Genomic DNA, 14669 nt, shown 5'->3' on the forward strand with positions numbered 1-14669 from the left:
CCTGTGCTTTGCAATGAAGACATTCCACCCCGCCTAAATCTATAACATTAACACTGCAGTCTAAATGATTGAAACTCTTATGCAGGTCTGGGCCATGAGGGTATATACAGGAAAAATGGTGCAAAGTCCAGAATCAAGCTTTTGATGGAGGAGTTTCGTAAGGATGCCCGCAATGTGAAACTCCGTATTGGAGATAACTTCATAGAGGATGTGACGGATGTACTGAAAAGGTTCTTTCGGGAGATTGATGATCCCATATTCATGGCTGATCTCCACCCCTTCTGGAGGGAAGCTGCCAGTTAGTACAGTAAACCTTCTTTGAATATTTATGTGCAGTTATTTTTAGTATTTTCTGCATAATGTCTGTAAAATGCATCTGTGAAATGCTTATGATTGCAAATAATAATTTTGATAGAACATACACACTAGTTGAAAACAATCCAGAATATTTGTTCAGTATAGCTGACAAAAAAACCCACTGGGTTTTGGCTGGTTGGAGTTGTCTCAATGATTTTTCATGCTACATGCAGAGATACCTCAAAAGCCACAGCGTTTGGACCGATACAAAGAGCTGATTCGAGGTTTACCTCGCGTCAACAGAACGACTTTAGCAGCGCTCATCAGTCATCTCTACAGGTGAGTATTCACTCTGATTCTGGTTCAACCACATTTAGTTTTGTTAATTTACAGCAGCTCTTACATGACTTTTTCTTCATCTCTCTTAGGGTGCAGAAATGTGCTGATCTCAATCAGATGTGCACGAAGAACCTGTCCCTGCTGTTCGCTCCCAGCCTGTTTCAGACTGATGGAAAAGGGGAACATGAGGTCAAAATCATAGAAGACCTCATCGATAACTACCTGTATATATTTGATGTAAGTGAATAACTTCATAACATGATACAATAGCAAAAACAGTGCTGTGGCGGCACCATGGTGAAGTTATAATATCAGGTAGTACAGTACTTGGATATATGATATATCATTTAACTTAATTCTGAATACCATGCAAATTATTTAATACTATGCTACCGCAGTGGTACAAAAATGCAAAACACTTGGGAGTACCATTGCACACTTTTTTTTTTTTTGGAATGCAGTTTTGTGTAAATGTGAATCATTTTGATGCTTTTTAAAAGTTTTCTTTCTGTGTTTGATCAGATTGATGAAGAACATCAAACTCAGATTGAACTGGAAATCAGTTTGATCACCACTTGGAGAGACACACAGGTAGAGTTTAAAAAAAAAAAAAAAAAAAAAAAAAAAAAAAGCTGTTTATTTTTATATATTATTTATTTATTTGTAATATTTATTTATATATAGTATTATATTTTAAATTATATTTTAATATTTTTATATATTTCTTGCAGCTCTCACAGGCAGGGGACTTGATTATTGAAGTTTATCTAGAGGAAAAGATACCAGATTGCTGCATCACTCTGAAAGTAAGTAATCTCTCTCTCACTCTCTCTCTGTGTGTGTATATGTGTGTATATGTATATATATATATATATATATATATATATATATATACTGCTGTTCAAAAGTTTGGGATCAGTAAGATTTTTAATGTTTTTTTATTACATTTTCATGCATTTATTTAAAATATATATATTTATTTTTGATAATAAGTCAGCATATTAGAATGATTTCTGAAGGATATGTGACACTGAAGACTGGAGTAATGGCTGATGAAAATTCAGCTTTGCATCACAAAAATAAATTATATTTTAAAGTATACTAAAATAGAAAACTTATTTTAAATTGCAATAGTATTTCATAATATTACTTTTTTTTCTGTATTTTTAATCAAATAAATGGGATTTTGATGAGCATAAGAGACTTTTTTAAAACACATTAAATATTTACTGATCCCTTCAGCAGGATATGATGTCAGCAGTATTTTCATTCATTGTCTTGGAAGGGAATAGCAATATATTTTAAGTGTGTATATCAGCTTAATGTTTTTGTTAAATTTTATTAGTGAATTAGCATATAGATGGCATTAAAGCTAACCTTTCTATAATAATATTGTGAAAATAAATAAATAAATAAATAAATGAAACTCAACTGTATTTTATGCTTTTATGTTTGAGTTGCTGTTCCACAGCATTGCCACATGGTGGCAGATTCAAACCATAAATGCAACCCTCTGGCTTTGCTCTCCCACAGGTGTCTCCCACTATGTGTGCTGAGGAGCTGACCAATCAGGTGCTGTATATGAGAAATATTCCTGCAGGGGAAAAAGACGTGTGGATGACATTTGAGGCCATTGAGGAAGGAGAGCTTGGTAAAGACAAAACACAAACTATTTCATTCAAACACAATTTCACTTCAGTCACTACTTCAGTTATTCAGACACTGCAGTGCAAGCAGTGCTTTATGTCTGGGAAAAACAATAGATAAATGCAGGATGTAATTTATGCAGAGCGACCTCTTCACCCCAAAGAGAAGGTTCTGGAACAAGCTCTACAGTGGTGTAAAATGGCCGATCCCAGCTCAGCGTATCTGATGGTGAAGAAAGTGCCTAGAGGAGAAGCTATAGATATTTTTACAGGTGAAAACACATTCATTTCATTAGATGAATTTGTTTCATTCAGTGGAATTTCATTGTCACAGAAATTTTCTTAAGTACAGATATTCCATATAGTCTCTCCACTAAATGCATAAATATTTAAAGAGAGAGTTTGTAGTATTTGATCAAGACAAAATGATACAGCTGCATTGTTGTTGGTTGTTGACCTTGTATCTTTTGTATCTGTGTTGTGGGTTGCAGCCTATAAGAGTGAGATAGTGAAGTCTGGCGTGCTAAAGTGTCGGGAGGAGCCGCCCAAGCTTTTGCAAGGAAACAAATTCCAGGAGCGATTATTCCAAATTAAAGACCACCGATTACTCCTGATGAAGGACAAAAAAGTATGTATACAGTTCATCCTCACCTCTCTGTATGAATGAGAAGACAGTGAACTGAAAACAAAAACTAAAAGCGTCTTTTCTACATCACAGAGCAACAAACCTGAGAAAGAGTGGCAACTGAAAACCTTGAAGATTTACATGGGGATCAGAAAGAAGTTAAAACCACCGACAAAGTGAGATGCATGTTTCACAATAAGCTTCTTTTCAACAGTGAACTTGATATAACTTTAAATAACGAGTGTGTTTACTTGCAGATGGGGATTAACAGTGATGCTGGATAAACAGCAATTGTAAGTGCTTTTTTATATAATATATATATGGAATAAAATGGGAATTAAGAGACTTCATAAAAGACTTTTTAAAAACATAAATCTTACAACCCCAAACTTTTAAATGGTAGTGTATATATAGTCCATTTTGCATTTGGTAAGTAGCCTTGTGATCACAATGCTTAATTTCTCATAGTTACACTTGTTTGTAGCATTTCTAATGCAAAAGTACACTACCAGTCAAAAGTTTTTGAACAGATTTTTTAAAATGTTTTTTAAAGATGTCTCTTCTGCTCAACAAGCCTGCATTCATTTGATCCAAAATACAGCAAAAACAGTAAAACTTTGAAATATTTTTACTATTTAAAATAAAAATCTAATTCCTGTGATTTCAAAGCTGAATTTTTTGTCATCATTACTCCAGTGACATAATATTTCAGAAATCATTTTTATATTCTGATTTGCTGCTCAGAAACATTTATTATTATGATGTTGAAAACAGCTAAGTAGAGTTTTTTCAGGTTTCTTTGATGAATAGAAAGTTCAGAAGAACAGCATTTATCTCAAATCTTTTGTAACATTATAAATGTCTTTATCATCACTTTTGATCAATTTAAAGCACCTTTGCTAAACACAAGTATTAATTTATATAATTTCTTTCCCCCAAAAAATTATACTGACTCCCAGCTTTTGAATGGTATATTGTATAATGTTACAAAAGCTTTGGATCTTTCTATTCATCAAAGAAACTTGAAAAAAATGTACCCAACTCTTCAGAATGTTGATGATAATATTAAAAAATATTTCTTGAACAGTAAATCAGCATATTAGAATGATTTCTGAAGGTTCATATGACACTGAAGACTGGAGTAATGATGCTGAAAATGTAGTTTGATCATAGGAATAAATTACATTTAAAAATATATTTAAATAGAATGCATTTATTTTGAATAGTAAAAATATTTCACAATATTACTACTGTATCTTGGATCAAATAAATGCAGGCTTGGTGAGCAAAAGAGACTTTAAAAACATTAAAAATCTTGCTGTTCAAAAACATTTGACTGATTTTTATGTAAAAATATAACAATAATGGTAACATTTTAATTTAAGGACCACTTCTCACTATTAACTAGTTGCTTATTAGCATGCATATTGCTAGCATATTGGCAATATGTACTTGTAAAGTACATATTAATGCCTTATTCTGCAATTTTAGATTCCTTAGTCCTAAACTTAACAACTGCCTTACTAACTATTAATAAGCAGCAAATTAGGAGTTTATTGAGGCAAAAGCCATAGTTAATACTTTGTTAATGTGTGTTATATGACATATGTATGAATACGTTTAATTTGCAATAAACATTTCTTTACATTGCGTTATACAAGCTTTAAAGAAAGTGTCTATTTATACCTACATAGTGAACAATAATCTCTGTCCTTGACCTCACAGGTACCTCAGCTGTTCCTGTGAGACTGAATTATGGGACTGGATGACTAATTTACTAAAAGCACAGGTACGTTTTAAATTGTGCAAATCTGAATGTTTATTGACATTTCAGAGCGGTAAATTAACATTACCACCTTCCCTTAGAATGACGATTTGCGCCCACCTGTGATGAGACGGCACTCTTCCTCTGACATTTCCAAGCAGAGGTTTGGCACCATGCCGCTCGTGCCCATCAGAGGAGAGGAGAGCAACACCAACTCCACCATGCTCTCCGCCAATCAGACACTGGTACAACACAATGGCGTCCTCTAGTGGTTCAGTGCATGTAATGCTCACTTGTTCTTTACTTTAAAACTTAACTTGTTTGTCTTTGTGTATTTTTGTAGAGAAAGCTTCACACAAGAAGGGCTCTCTCAATGTTCTTTGTAAGTATTTATTTATTTTTTGCAGATTAACCCAATGCAGTTCATGTAAGAATGACTTTAAAGGAATAGTTCAACCAAAAATGAAAATTAGCTGAAAATTTACTCACCCTTTTTGAGTTTGTTTCTTCATCAGAACAGATTTGGAGAATGGTAGCATTTCATCACTTGCTCACCAATGGATCCTCTGCAGTGAATGGGTGCCGTCAGAATGAGAGTCCAAACAGCTGATTAAAAACATCACAATAATCCACAAGCAATCCACACCACTTTAGTCCATCAGTTAACATCTTGTGAAGCAAAAAGCTGTGTGTTTGTTATATTTTTTACTTCAAATCATTTCTAGTTTATCCATAATATTGCTTGATACATCAGGAGACAAATATACACAGTTTACAAGTGAAAACAGTCCAAAACAGTTCTAAACAAATATTTTGGTGGATTTTGATGTGAGAGGACAACAAGGGGTGGACTTTTTCACTGGAGCAAGTGTAATTATGGATTATGGACTGGTATTTTGGACAGAAGTGATAGTTTAAAGGTAAAAAAAGGCCTTAATTATAGATTTGTTTCTTGAAAACACACAGCTTTTCAATTCATAAGATGTTAACTGGTGGACTGGAGTGGTGTGGATTATATGTGGATTATTGTGATGTTTTTTTTCAGCTGTTTGGACTCATTCTGACGGCACCCATTCACTGCAATGGCACACATTCACTGCAGAGGATCCATTGGAAAGCAAGTGATATAATGCTACATTTCTCCAAGTCTGTTCCCATGAAGAAACAAACTAATTTACATCTTGGATGGCCTGAGGGTGAGTACGTTATAGCAAATTTACATTTTCGGGTAAACTATTCCTTTGTTTTCACACCTTTGCATACACGTTTTGTTGCCAGTTCTTTAACACAATCAGTCACAATTACTCTGATTACAGTGGCTGGTCAAAATATAAGAGTAGGAGGTTTGGAAAGTATCATATGACTTCTGCGTCTAACAAGCGCTCAAAAATTTAGGAGTGTGCTTTACAAAAGAGCCTATACTTAATTGAGGAATTCCCTTTGACTTCCTCGGTCCTTCCCCCCCATTCCTGCCGGTAACCAGGGTTTCCTGATATGACAGGATGCATTTGCAGGAAGAATGCTTCTACTGCATTGTTCTGCAACTGTAGCCTTGAGGGAGGGCAGGGAGCTCGCTTCACCTCTTGTGTTTTAGGAAAATGCCGCAGCTTCTGGTGTGTCCCAGCCCAAAAGCTTTCGCAAGCAAATTGTCTGGGGGCTTCATGCTTTTGTCCTCAGTGTATTCGCCAATTATCTTGATGTTGTCGCTCTGATACTGAGACAAAAGTTTCAACTCGGAAAAGGAAGTAATTTGTTTTGAACATTGTTGAGGGGCGAATCCCTTTCTGTGTATGTCCCGCTAACCACAAATACTTCTTTTGTTTGCATAATGGTAGATCATCTAATCAGATATCTAGCAGATTAGGTATTTTATTATTAGAATAATAGTCTCTAGTGTGTTTGGAACCTAACACCTGTATGGTTGAGATGTAGTTTTTATTATCTGAGTTCAGGAGACTTGCTTTGAAAACACTTGTGTTTGCAAGAATACGAGCACATATGCTTGTATTTTATAAACAGATAGCTTGATAGGTTGGTCTAATTGGTTAAGCTATACATTCAAAGCTATTGTAAAAAGCAGATAGTATTTATTTATTTATTTAGCTCAATATTTATAACATTTATTGTTGTTTATTTTTATGTCATTTTAAATTTATAGTAATGTAACTACAACAATAATAATTAATAATAATAACATAGCAATAACAATAACACAACATAGTAATAGAGGTATACAAAATTATTATTAGTAGTAGTAGTATTATAAGTTCTTTTTATGATATATTCAGTATAAGTATTATGACTCATTTATAGTAGTAATAAATAAAATAAAATAATTATTTAATAATAATATTAAAAGACAGTATATTTATCGTAGTATATAAAATTGTTATTATTATTATTGGTTATAACAAGGTTTATGTAAAAGTATATTCACTATATTATGGCTGATTTAATATAGTTCATAAAAACATAAATGTCATGCAACAACAATGTAAATAAAAATAATAATATATCTTTTATATGTTATTAATAAGTGTGTGTAATATTGGATTCATATAATAGTATATTCACTATTATTATTATTTCATATAGTTATATAAAAAGGTAATGTCATAAAAACAACAACAAAACAACAACAATAATAATAATTATTATTGTATGCTGCAACTATGTATTATTGTTTTTTATTTTAATAAAACACAATGTAATTGTAGCATATAATAATAATTATTATTATTATTTTTGTTGTAGTTGTTGTCATAATAGTATATTCACTATATTATTCTTATAAAAGCATAAAAATGTAATGTCAGAAAACATATACTATATACTACATTATATACAACTATTATTATTATTATTATTTTACTTATATATAATAATGTTTTATTATTATTATTATTATTATTATTATTAGTATATAATAATGATGGTTATTATATTATTATTATTATTAGTAGTAGTAGTAGTAGTAGTAGTAGTAGTAGTAGTATAACTGAAATAATTTTTTATTATTTTTATTATCAAGGTTCAAATTACATTATTTGTGATAAGGAGTTACTTATATTGTTATTCTAAAACATAATATAGTTTTAGCATATAATAATAATAATTGTATACTACAACTATTATTAGTATTATGAAACAATATAGTGTAATATGCAACAATAATTATAATAATAATCATTTGTATTATTATTACTACTATAAATATAATATAGTTGTAATATAAAATAATAATAATAATTGTATACTATAAGTATTATTATTATTTTTATTTTTATTGTGTACTACAACTATTATTATTATTATTATAAAACACAATATAGTTAAAGTATATTACAACAAGAACAACAACAATCATAATTAATAATAATTAATATTCATAAATTATTATTTTTAGTTTTATGGTATACTGCAATTATTATTATCAATATTATAATTATAATAAAACACAATATAGTTGAAGTATATAAATAATAATAAATTATTATTATTATTATTATAACTATTAATATTTTTATTATTTTCATTATTATCAAGGTTCAAATGAGGTTATTTGTGATAAGAATTTAATATGATTGTTATCACTATATTGGGTTTTCTTACCATATGGCTGTTTTAATTTAAATTCAACCTTTTTGTAGTGTTTTTTTCGTAAGTGTTTCACAACTGTGGTAAAGTTACAGTAATAGATTGCCTCTTATGTGTTACTGGTTTAAAGACTCGTGCAATTAAGTGTTTTAATTTGAAATCCACCACAGATATCTATCTGACCTCCTGGCATGCCTTGCCATTGTCTTTTTTGTTTTTTTCTGCTCAGCCCATGAAGATGCAGCAGGACTCGTTTGAGGAGCGCATTGAAAGCCCCGAGCCTTTGTATGAGGAGGTGGGCGACTTCGGTCTGCAGGTGCTCAAATCTTTGGAAACTAGTTTCCTGTCCAGCGCTCACGCAGAGACACAGGAGGTGCCGGCACGGCCCATCAGCCTCGGACAGAGGAAGGCCGCCTCCCTGGATCGCATGGTTGGGTTAAACCCCGTGCACTCTCTCTTATCCTCCGGCGAATCAATAGATACTCTGGGCCACGAGGAGCCCGCTGACTCTCTGCACATCCCAGGTAGGCACAGGTCCCACAGATCATGCAGCCCACAACAGGAACTGCTGTTACAGGAACTCACTACGATGTTCTGCAAGAAATCAGAGGCTGAAGAGCAGCACGAGAACCTCACTTGAACTTAGAGAGCAATTTGTAAAAATCCAGTATTAAATCGATCGGTTTATTAACATGAAGTATTGTGCCAAAGCAGTCACTGAAATTAAAATCTGTGAATCTGTGCTATAATTGTTTTGTATAAATTGGGTAAATCTGTTTTGATTTGTTACACTAAAACTGACCGACCTCTCAACATTTAAAAAAAAAAAATCAGTTTTATTTTAATCATTATCCTATTGTTGTATTATTTGTACCTAAAGATGAAAAGACATTTCAGTTCCTTATCGTAACTGTTTTTAAAAATACATTTCTTGGCTCAGTAACATTTTCTGTGTAACAATAAGAAATGCATGTAAAGCAAAGCATGTGCTGTGATGCATATTCGGTGGTCTTATTAGCAGTAAAACATTTACATTGATATTCCTGGACTGCAGACTGGTTAAATGACTACTGTATGGGTGCGTTTCACTTCTTCGGGGACTTGACCAGATCTTTTATATGTATACAGTGTATTATATTTATTAATTTATTTATATAGACTATTTGAATCGTTCTCATACACTACCAGTCAAAAGTTTTTGAACAGTAAGATTTTAATGTTCTTCAGCGCACCAAGCCTGCATTTATTAGATCCAAAATACAGCAAAAACAGTAACAGTTTGAAATATTTTTAAAATTTAAAATAACTGCTTTCTATTTGAATATATTTTAAAATGTAATTTATTCCTGTGATCAAAGCTAAATTTTCAGCATCATTACTCCAGGCTTCATGATCCTTCAGAAATCATTCTAATATGCTGATTTGCTGTTCAAAAAACATTTTTATTATTATAATCAACATTTAAAACAGTTGAGTAAATATAAATATATATATATATATATATATATATATGCTTTTAAGTGATTAAAAGTGATTAAAGACATTTATAATGTTTCAAAAGATTTTTATTTCAGGTAAATGCTGCTCTTCTGAACTTCATCAAAGAAACCTGAAAAAAATCTACATAGCTGTTTTCAGCATAATAATAATGTTTTTTGAGCAGCAAATCAGAATATTTAAATGATTTCTAAAGGATCATGTGACTGGAGTAATGATGCTAAAAAATCAGCTGTAATTTTAAAAAATGCAGTTATTTTAAATAGTAAAAATATTTCAAATTTGTACTGTTTTTGCTGTACTTTGGATCAAATAAATGCAGGCTTAGTGAGCAGAAGAGACTTTTTTTAAAAACATTAAATATCTTACTGTCCAAAATCTTACTGGTAGTGTATTTCTCAGTGTTTTGAGGCTGTGAAGGAACATTATCAGAAGGATAAAAGCGGTTTCTTGAGTTTGGACTGTAACAGTAGAGGGCAGTATAGATACAGCGCATGATCTCCTGACAATCTAAAGCATTTTCACTCTACTTTACAGGCATTTATTAAAGGCATGTACAGTTCTATAAAATTCATAACAAAATAAATCTGTTCTTACCCTGATTTTTTTGGTTCTTTGTATTTTAATAACAGTTTTTGACTGTTGCTCCAATGAATAAAGTATCATTTGTTTTTTTTTGTTTTTTTAAATCATCCAGATATGAAGCGCTACTACTATCCTGGATTCATTACTGCAGCTGTATACAAGTTTTGTTTAATTCTAAAGTGAATTTTCTTAGTGTTATGGCATCAGATACTTTGATATGCAACACACTTTTACTTTCATTCGTGTGTGCTTAAGTTTTTGCATTTAGTCTAAATATAGTCAGTTTTTGAGCTAACTGAGTATTTCATTGGTTTATACTGAATCCATGTGTGTAAAAATGAATGCAGAAGCACTAATATCTAGATTGTTAGTGGTCAAATTAGGTATTATCGTAACATATGTGAGGTGTTGACTTGAGTCTTCAGGTGTGGTTTAGGAAACAGTTTGAGTAAAACAGGATTATGTTTGGTTATGAGAGCAAGCATGTAGGCCTGGCTGAAGACCAGTCAATCAAAAGTGTCTTCTGGGGAGATTTGACTTTCAGAGTAATCTTATTATCCATGCTTTTAACTGGACACCTCTGAAGTCACCTTGTCATGGAGATGCCTCTCATTTCCTTTAAGATAATCTCTCTCTTTATGTCCAAATCAGTCAAATCTGTTTTATTTGTAGCAACTGTAGAAAAAGTATATTATAGTCATCATGATATCTGATGATGAACTAGGTTATGTTTTTGGGAATGGCTGAGACTTATAAAAAGAGCCCTTTTCCTGCATAACTAAAAGCTGAATCTGGGTTTTCATGAAGCTGTAAGACACTGAAGCCTTTTATGAGAATACTAACAACTAAATGTCACCAATTTCATGGAAAATACAATCTTTGTGAATGTTCCTCTATAAATCAAACGCTTGACTAAGATTTGGCAATATGAGGCACTTTCCATGACCTATGATTTTTTTTTAAGCATTAGAGGCACAAATCCAATGTATTTGTTAAAAAAATTATTTGATACACTACCAGTCAAAAGTTTTTGGACAGTACGATTTTTAATGTTTTTTTTTTTTTAAAGAATCTCTTCAGCTCACCAAGCCTGCATTTATTTGATCCGAAGTACAGTTGAAATATTTTTGCTATTTAAAAACTCTTTCTATTTGAATATATTTTTAAAATTTAATTTATTCCTGTGATTTCAAAGCTGAATTTTTAGCTTCATTACTCCAGTCACATGATCCTTAAGAAAGTATTCTAATATTCTGATTTACTGCTCAAAAACATTTATTATTATTATTATTATTATATGTTGAGTAGATTTTTTTTGCAGTTTCTTTGAATAGAAAGTTCAGAAGAACAGCATTTATCTGAAATACAAATCTTTTGTAACATTATAAATATCTTTATCATCACTTTTGATCAATTTAAAGCATCCTTGCTAAATATAAGTATTAATTTCTGTAAGTTCTTACAAAAGTGTTTTCACTTTTATTTCACATATTTCACATAAATGCTGATCTTAGGATCTTTCTATTCATCAGAGAATTCCGAAACAAAATGTTCTTAACTGTTTTAAATATTGATAATAATAAATTAAAAAATGTTTCTTGAACAGCAAATCAGCATATTTGAATGATTTCTGAAGGATCATGTGATACTGAAGACTGGAGTAATGATGATGCTAAAAATTCAGCTTTAATCACACAAATAAATTACATTTTAAAATATATGCAAAAAGAAAGCAGGTATTTTAAATTTTAAAAATATTTCAAAATTTTACTGTTTTTACTATACTTCAGATCAAATAAATGCAGGCTTGGTGAGCAGAAGAGACTTCCTTAAAAACATAAAAAATCTTACTGTTCAAAAACTTTTGACTGATAGTGTATGTTTATAAAATTATTTCAATTACCCATTTTGTAACACTTTATATTAAAGACCAATTCTTACTATTAACCAGCATGCATATTACTAGCACACTGGCTGTTTATAAGTACTTAAAAAGCATATGCATGACCATATCTTAGATATCTTAGATATTAGATCTTAATCCTGCAACATACCTAAACAACTACCCTACTAACTATTAATAAGCAGAAAATAGTTTATTGAGGCAAAATCATAGTTAATAGTTTGTTAATAATGAGAATTGGACCTAAATTAAATGTCTATTTTGATGTACATTTACTTTTATTTTTCTAAAGTAACATAATCACACAAATCAGGCTTCTCAGCTATAATTAAACATGTACCAAAGTTGGTAAATCTTTTGAGGTTGATAATCACCATTTGCTGTTATGTCTGTTTCACCTCTTTAAGAAATTTTGTTGAAGAAAAAAAAATGTAAATGCATTTTTTCAGGAGTTGTTTTGTGTTGTATTTGTGGATGTATTTTTATATTATGCATGTTAAGTTTTGACATTTTTTTTCCAGCATTGGTTTTCTAACGTTGCCACATCCAAATCCGACAGAAAAATTGCAGCTGCGAGCTCGTTCCCCACACAGTTGGCAGAACGCACAGATATGAACCAGGAGCTTTTTTTTTTTTTTCAGTGAGCATTCAGCAGGCTCAGAGTGGGAGCTCTTGTTTGAGTTGCTTTGTACGTTCAGGGTCTTTTCTAGGGAAGAAGGGACAGCAAAGACAAGCCCCAACAAGAGCTTAGGGGATTAAGTTCATTCTCACTGCCAATTCGTCACCTTCCCTGTGCCCTCTGCTAGTGCTCTCAATGTGCTGCAGTGTTTTGTGGTGGCTGATTCACTTCAGTGAACAATTATAAGAAACATCAGCTCCTCCAAAAGCAGGAGGAAAAATATCCTCGGGGTTTTAGTCCTTCATCGAGTACAAAAAAAGGCTCTAAATCATGAAGTTGTATGCAAGCTGTTGGAGCCGCAAGCCGAACAATGTTGAGAGTCTAGAAGATCCTTAGTGGGCCTTTGTTCCAATGTGTCACTTCTGTACTTCTTTCTGTACAAAAAACAGATTATATGAGGATTTGCTGTCAAGATTGTCAATCTAATGCTCATGTGAACAAAAAATCTTGGTAATATCTCAATATCTAGAAGCAGTCGAACCGTTCGAATGCTTGACTAGCCTCAAATTTTCAAGTGTTTCCTTCACTTTCAGCCTGAAAAGTCTAAAAGCGAATGTTGAGATGACGGACAGTTGTCGAGTGATGACACGGCTCGGTCTTCTTGCGCTGGGCACCCTCTTGTGAGCAAACACTTATTGTTGAGTCTGTCTGTGTATGAGTACCCCACTCTGAAAGGATTCATTGAGTCCATGGATGAGTAACCTCGGGCCGCTCGCTCTTCAAAAGGATCCTCTAGTGTGTCTTTGAAAGCAGACTCCTTCAGTGTGAATCTGAAGGGGGACTCTACACCCATTTAACAGTGTTTTTGGAGTAAGCCTCGCACTCGGGGTGTCTGACCCAATGGAGAGATGGAAGCTACAAAAAGGTGCAGAAACCGCAGGCTTACCGCAGGACGAGATCTCGTTTCAGTCTCGAGGACGCGCTCCCTGTTTCCGAGCCCTGGGACAATTGGGTGTAATTGGGACTTTTGTCTGAGTAGCATTTCTTCAAAGACAAGGGAGCCTCTCGGATAACCGCCATTATAGTTGTCCTTTGGCCTGGCAATTAGGATTTGAATTGGATGGGCACAAACCAAACCCTTAACACTCGTTTAATATGACCCTAGAGTACAGTCCGACTGATTTTGGCCGACAGTGATCAAAACATCAAAATACAATGGGGTCCATACGTCTGAGAGCTCTAGTGAAAATGCTTTTATTTTGAAATGTTTCAAATATGGTAACACTTTACAATAAGATCCCATTAGTTAAGTTTAATTAATGCATTTAGTAACAATAAGCAATACATTTTCTTTTTTTACAGTATTTATCTTTGTGAACTTTAGGCAATAGTCACAGCTTTGGATTTTAACAATGTGTTGTTTGGGACATAAAAGCAGACAACACCACCATCCAACCACCCCAACGTTTTTGCATGTATGATAGACTTTTGACCACAGTTTCATGCCATCTAAAGTCTTTATTTATAGCTAACGTACTCATGATTCATAAAGAGATCTTTTTTATGTTTGAATATTCATCAGATAATAATTATACAATTTTGATTATGTAAAACCAACAACATTACAGCAGTTTTAAAGATGTTTTTGGATCGTTTGACTAGTAGCTCTCAAAGAGAATATAGCAAAATATAACTTAATTATTTCCTGATATCTACTTTTCAAATATATAAACTAAAAACTGGCTCTAAATCTCTCTTTTCTTTATTCAAAGCTGATCTTGACAAGTTTCAAGGCA

The 14669-nt window shown here is 32.4% G+C and overlaps 1 protein-coding gene across 4 annotated transcripts in view; it reads left to right on the top strand.

Annotated features, from left to right (window-relative positions):
• Positions 1–10407, top strand: part of arap3 (ArfGAP with RhoGAP domain, ankyrin repeat and PH domain 3) — a 37829-nt gene extending 27422 nt beyond the window's left edge. For 2 of the 4 annotated variants that reach the window (XM_051128211.1, XM_051128212.1), the window contains exons 21-34: positions 86–298; positions 531–636; positions 726–873; positions 1159–1227; positions 1368–1442; positions 2170–2287; positions 2426–2554; positions 2774–2910; positions 3001–3083; positions 3165–3200; positions 4633–4696; positions 4774–4917; positions 5016–5054; positions 8499–10407. In XM_051128211.1, coding sequence (XP_050984168.1) covers positions 86–298; positions 531–636; positions 726–873; positions 1159–1227; positions 1368–1442; positions 2170–2287; positions 2426–2554; positions 2774–2910; positions 3001–3083; positions 3165–3200; positions 4633–4696; positions 4774–4917; positions 5016–5054; positions 8499–8909 — 1772 coding nt within the window. In that variant the 3' untranslated portion in view covers positions 8910–10407. The remainder of the gene's footprint in view (positions 1–85; positions 299–530; positions 637–725; positions 874–1158; positions 1228–1367; positions 1443–2169; positions 2288–2425; positions 2555–2773; positions 2911–3000; positions 3084–3164; positions 3201–4632; positions 4697–4773; positions 4918–5015; positions 5055–8498) is intronic. The other 2 variants (XM_051128213.1, XM_051128214.1) reach the window with 2 other exon arrangements.
• The last annotated feature ends 4262 nt before the right edge of the window (positions 10408–14669 follow it).

This window comes from Labeo rohita, chromosome 14 (genome assembly GCF_022985175.1).
Source record: "Labeo rohita strain BAU-BD-2019 chromosome 14, IGBB_LRoh.1.0, whole genome shotgun sequence".
Classification (NCBI taxonomy): Eukaryota; Metazoa; Chordata; class Actinopteri; order Cypriniformes; family Cyprinidae; genus Labeo; species Labeo rohita.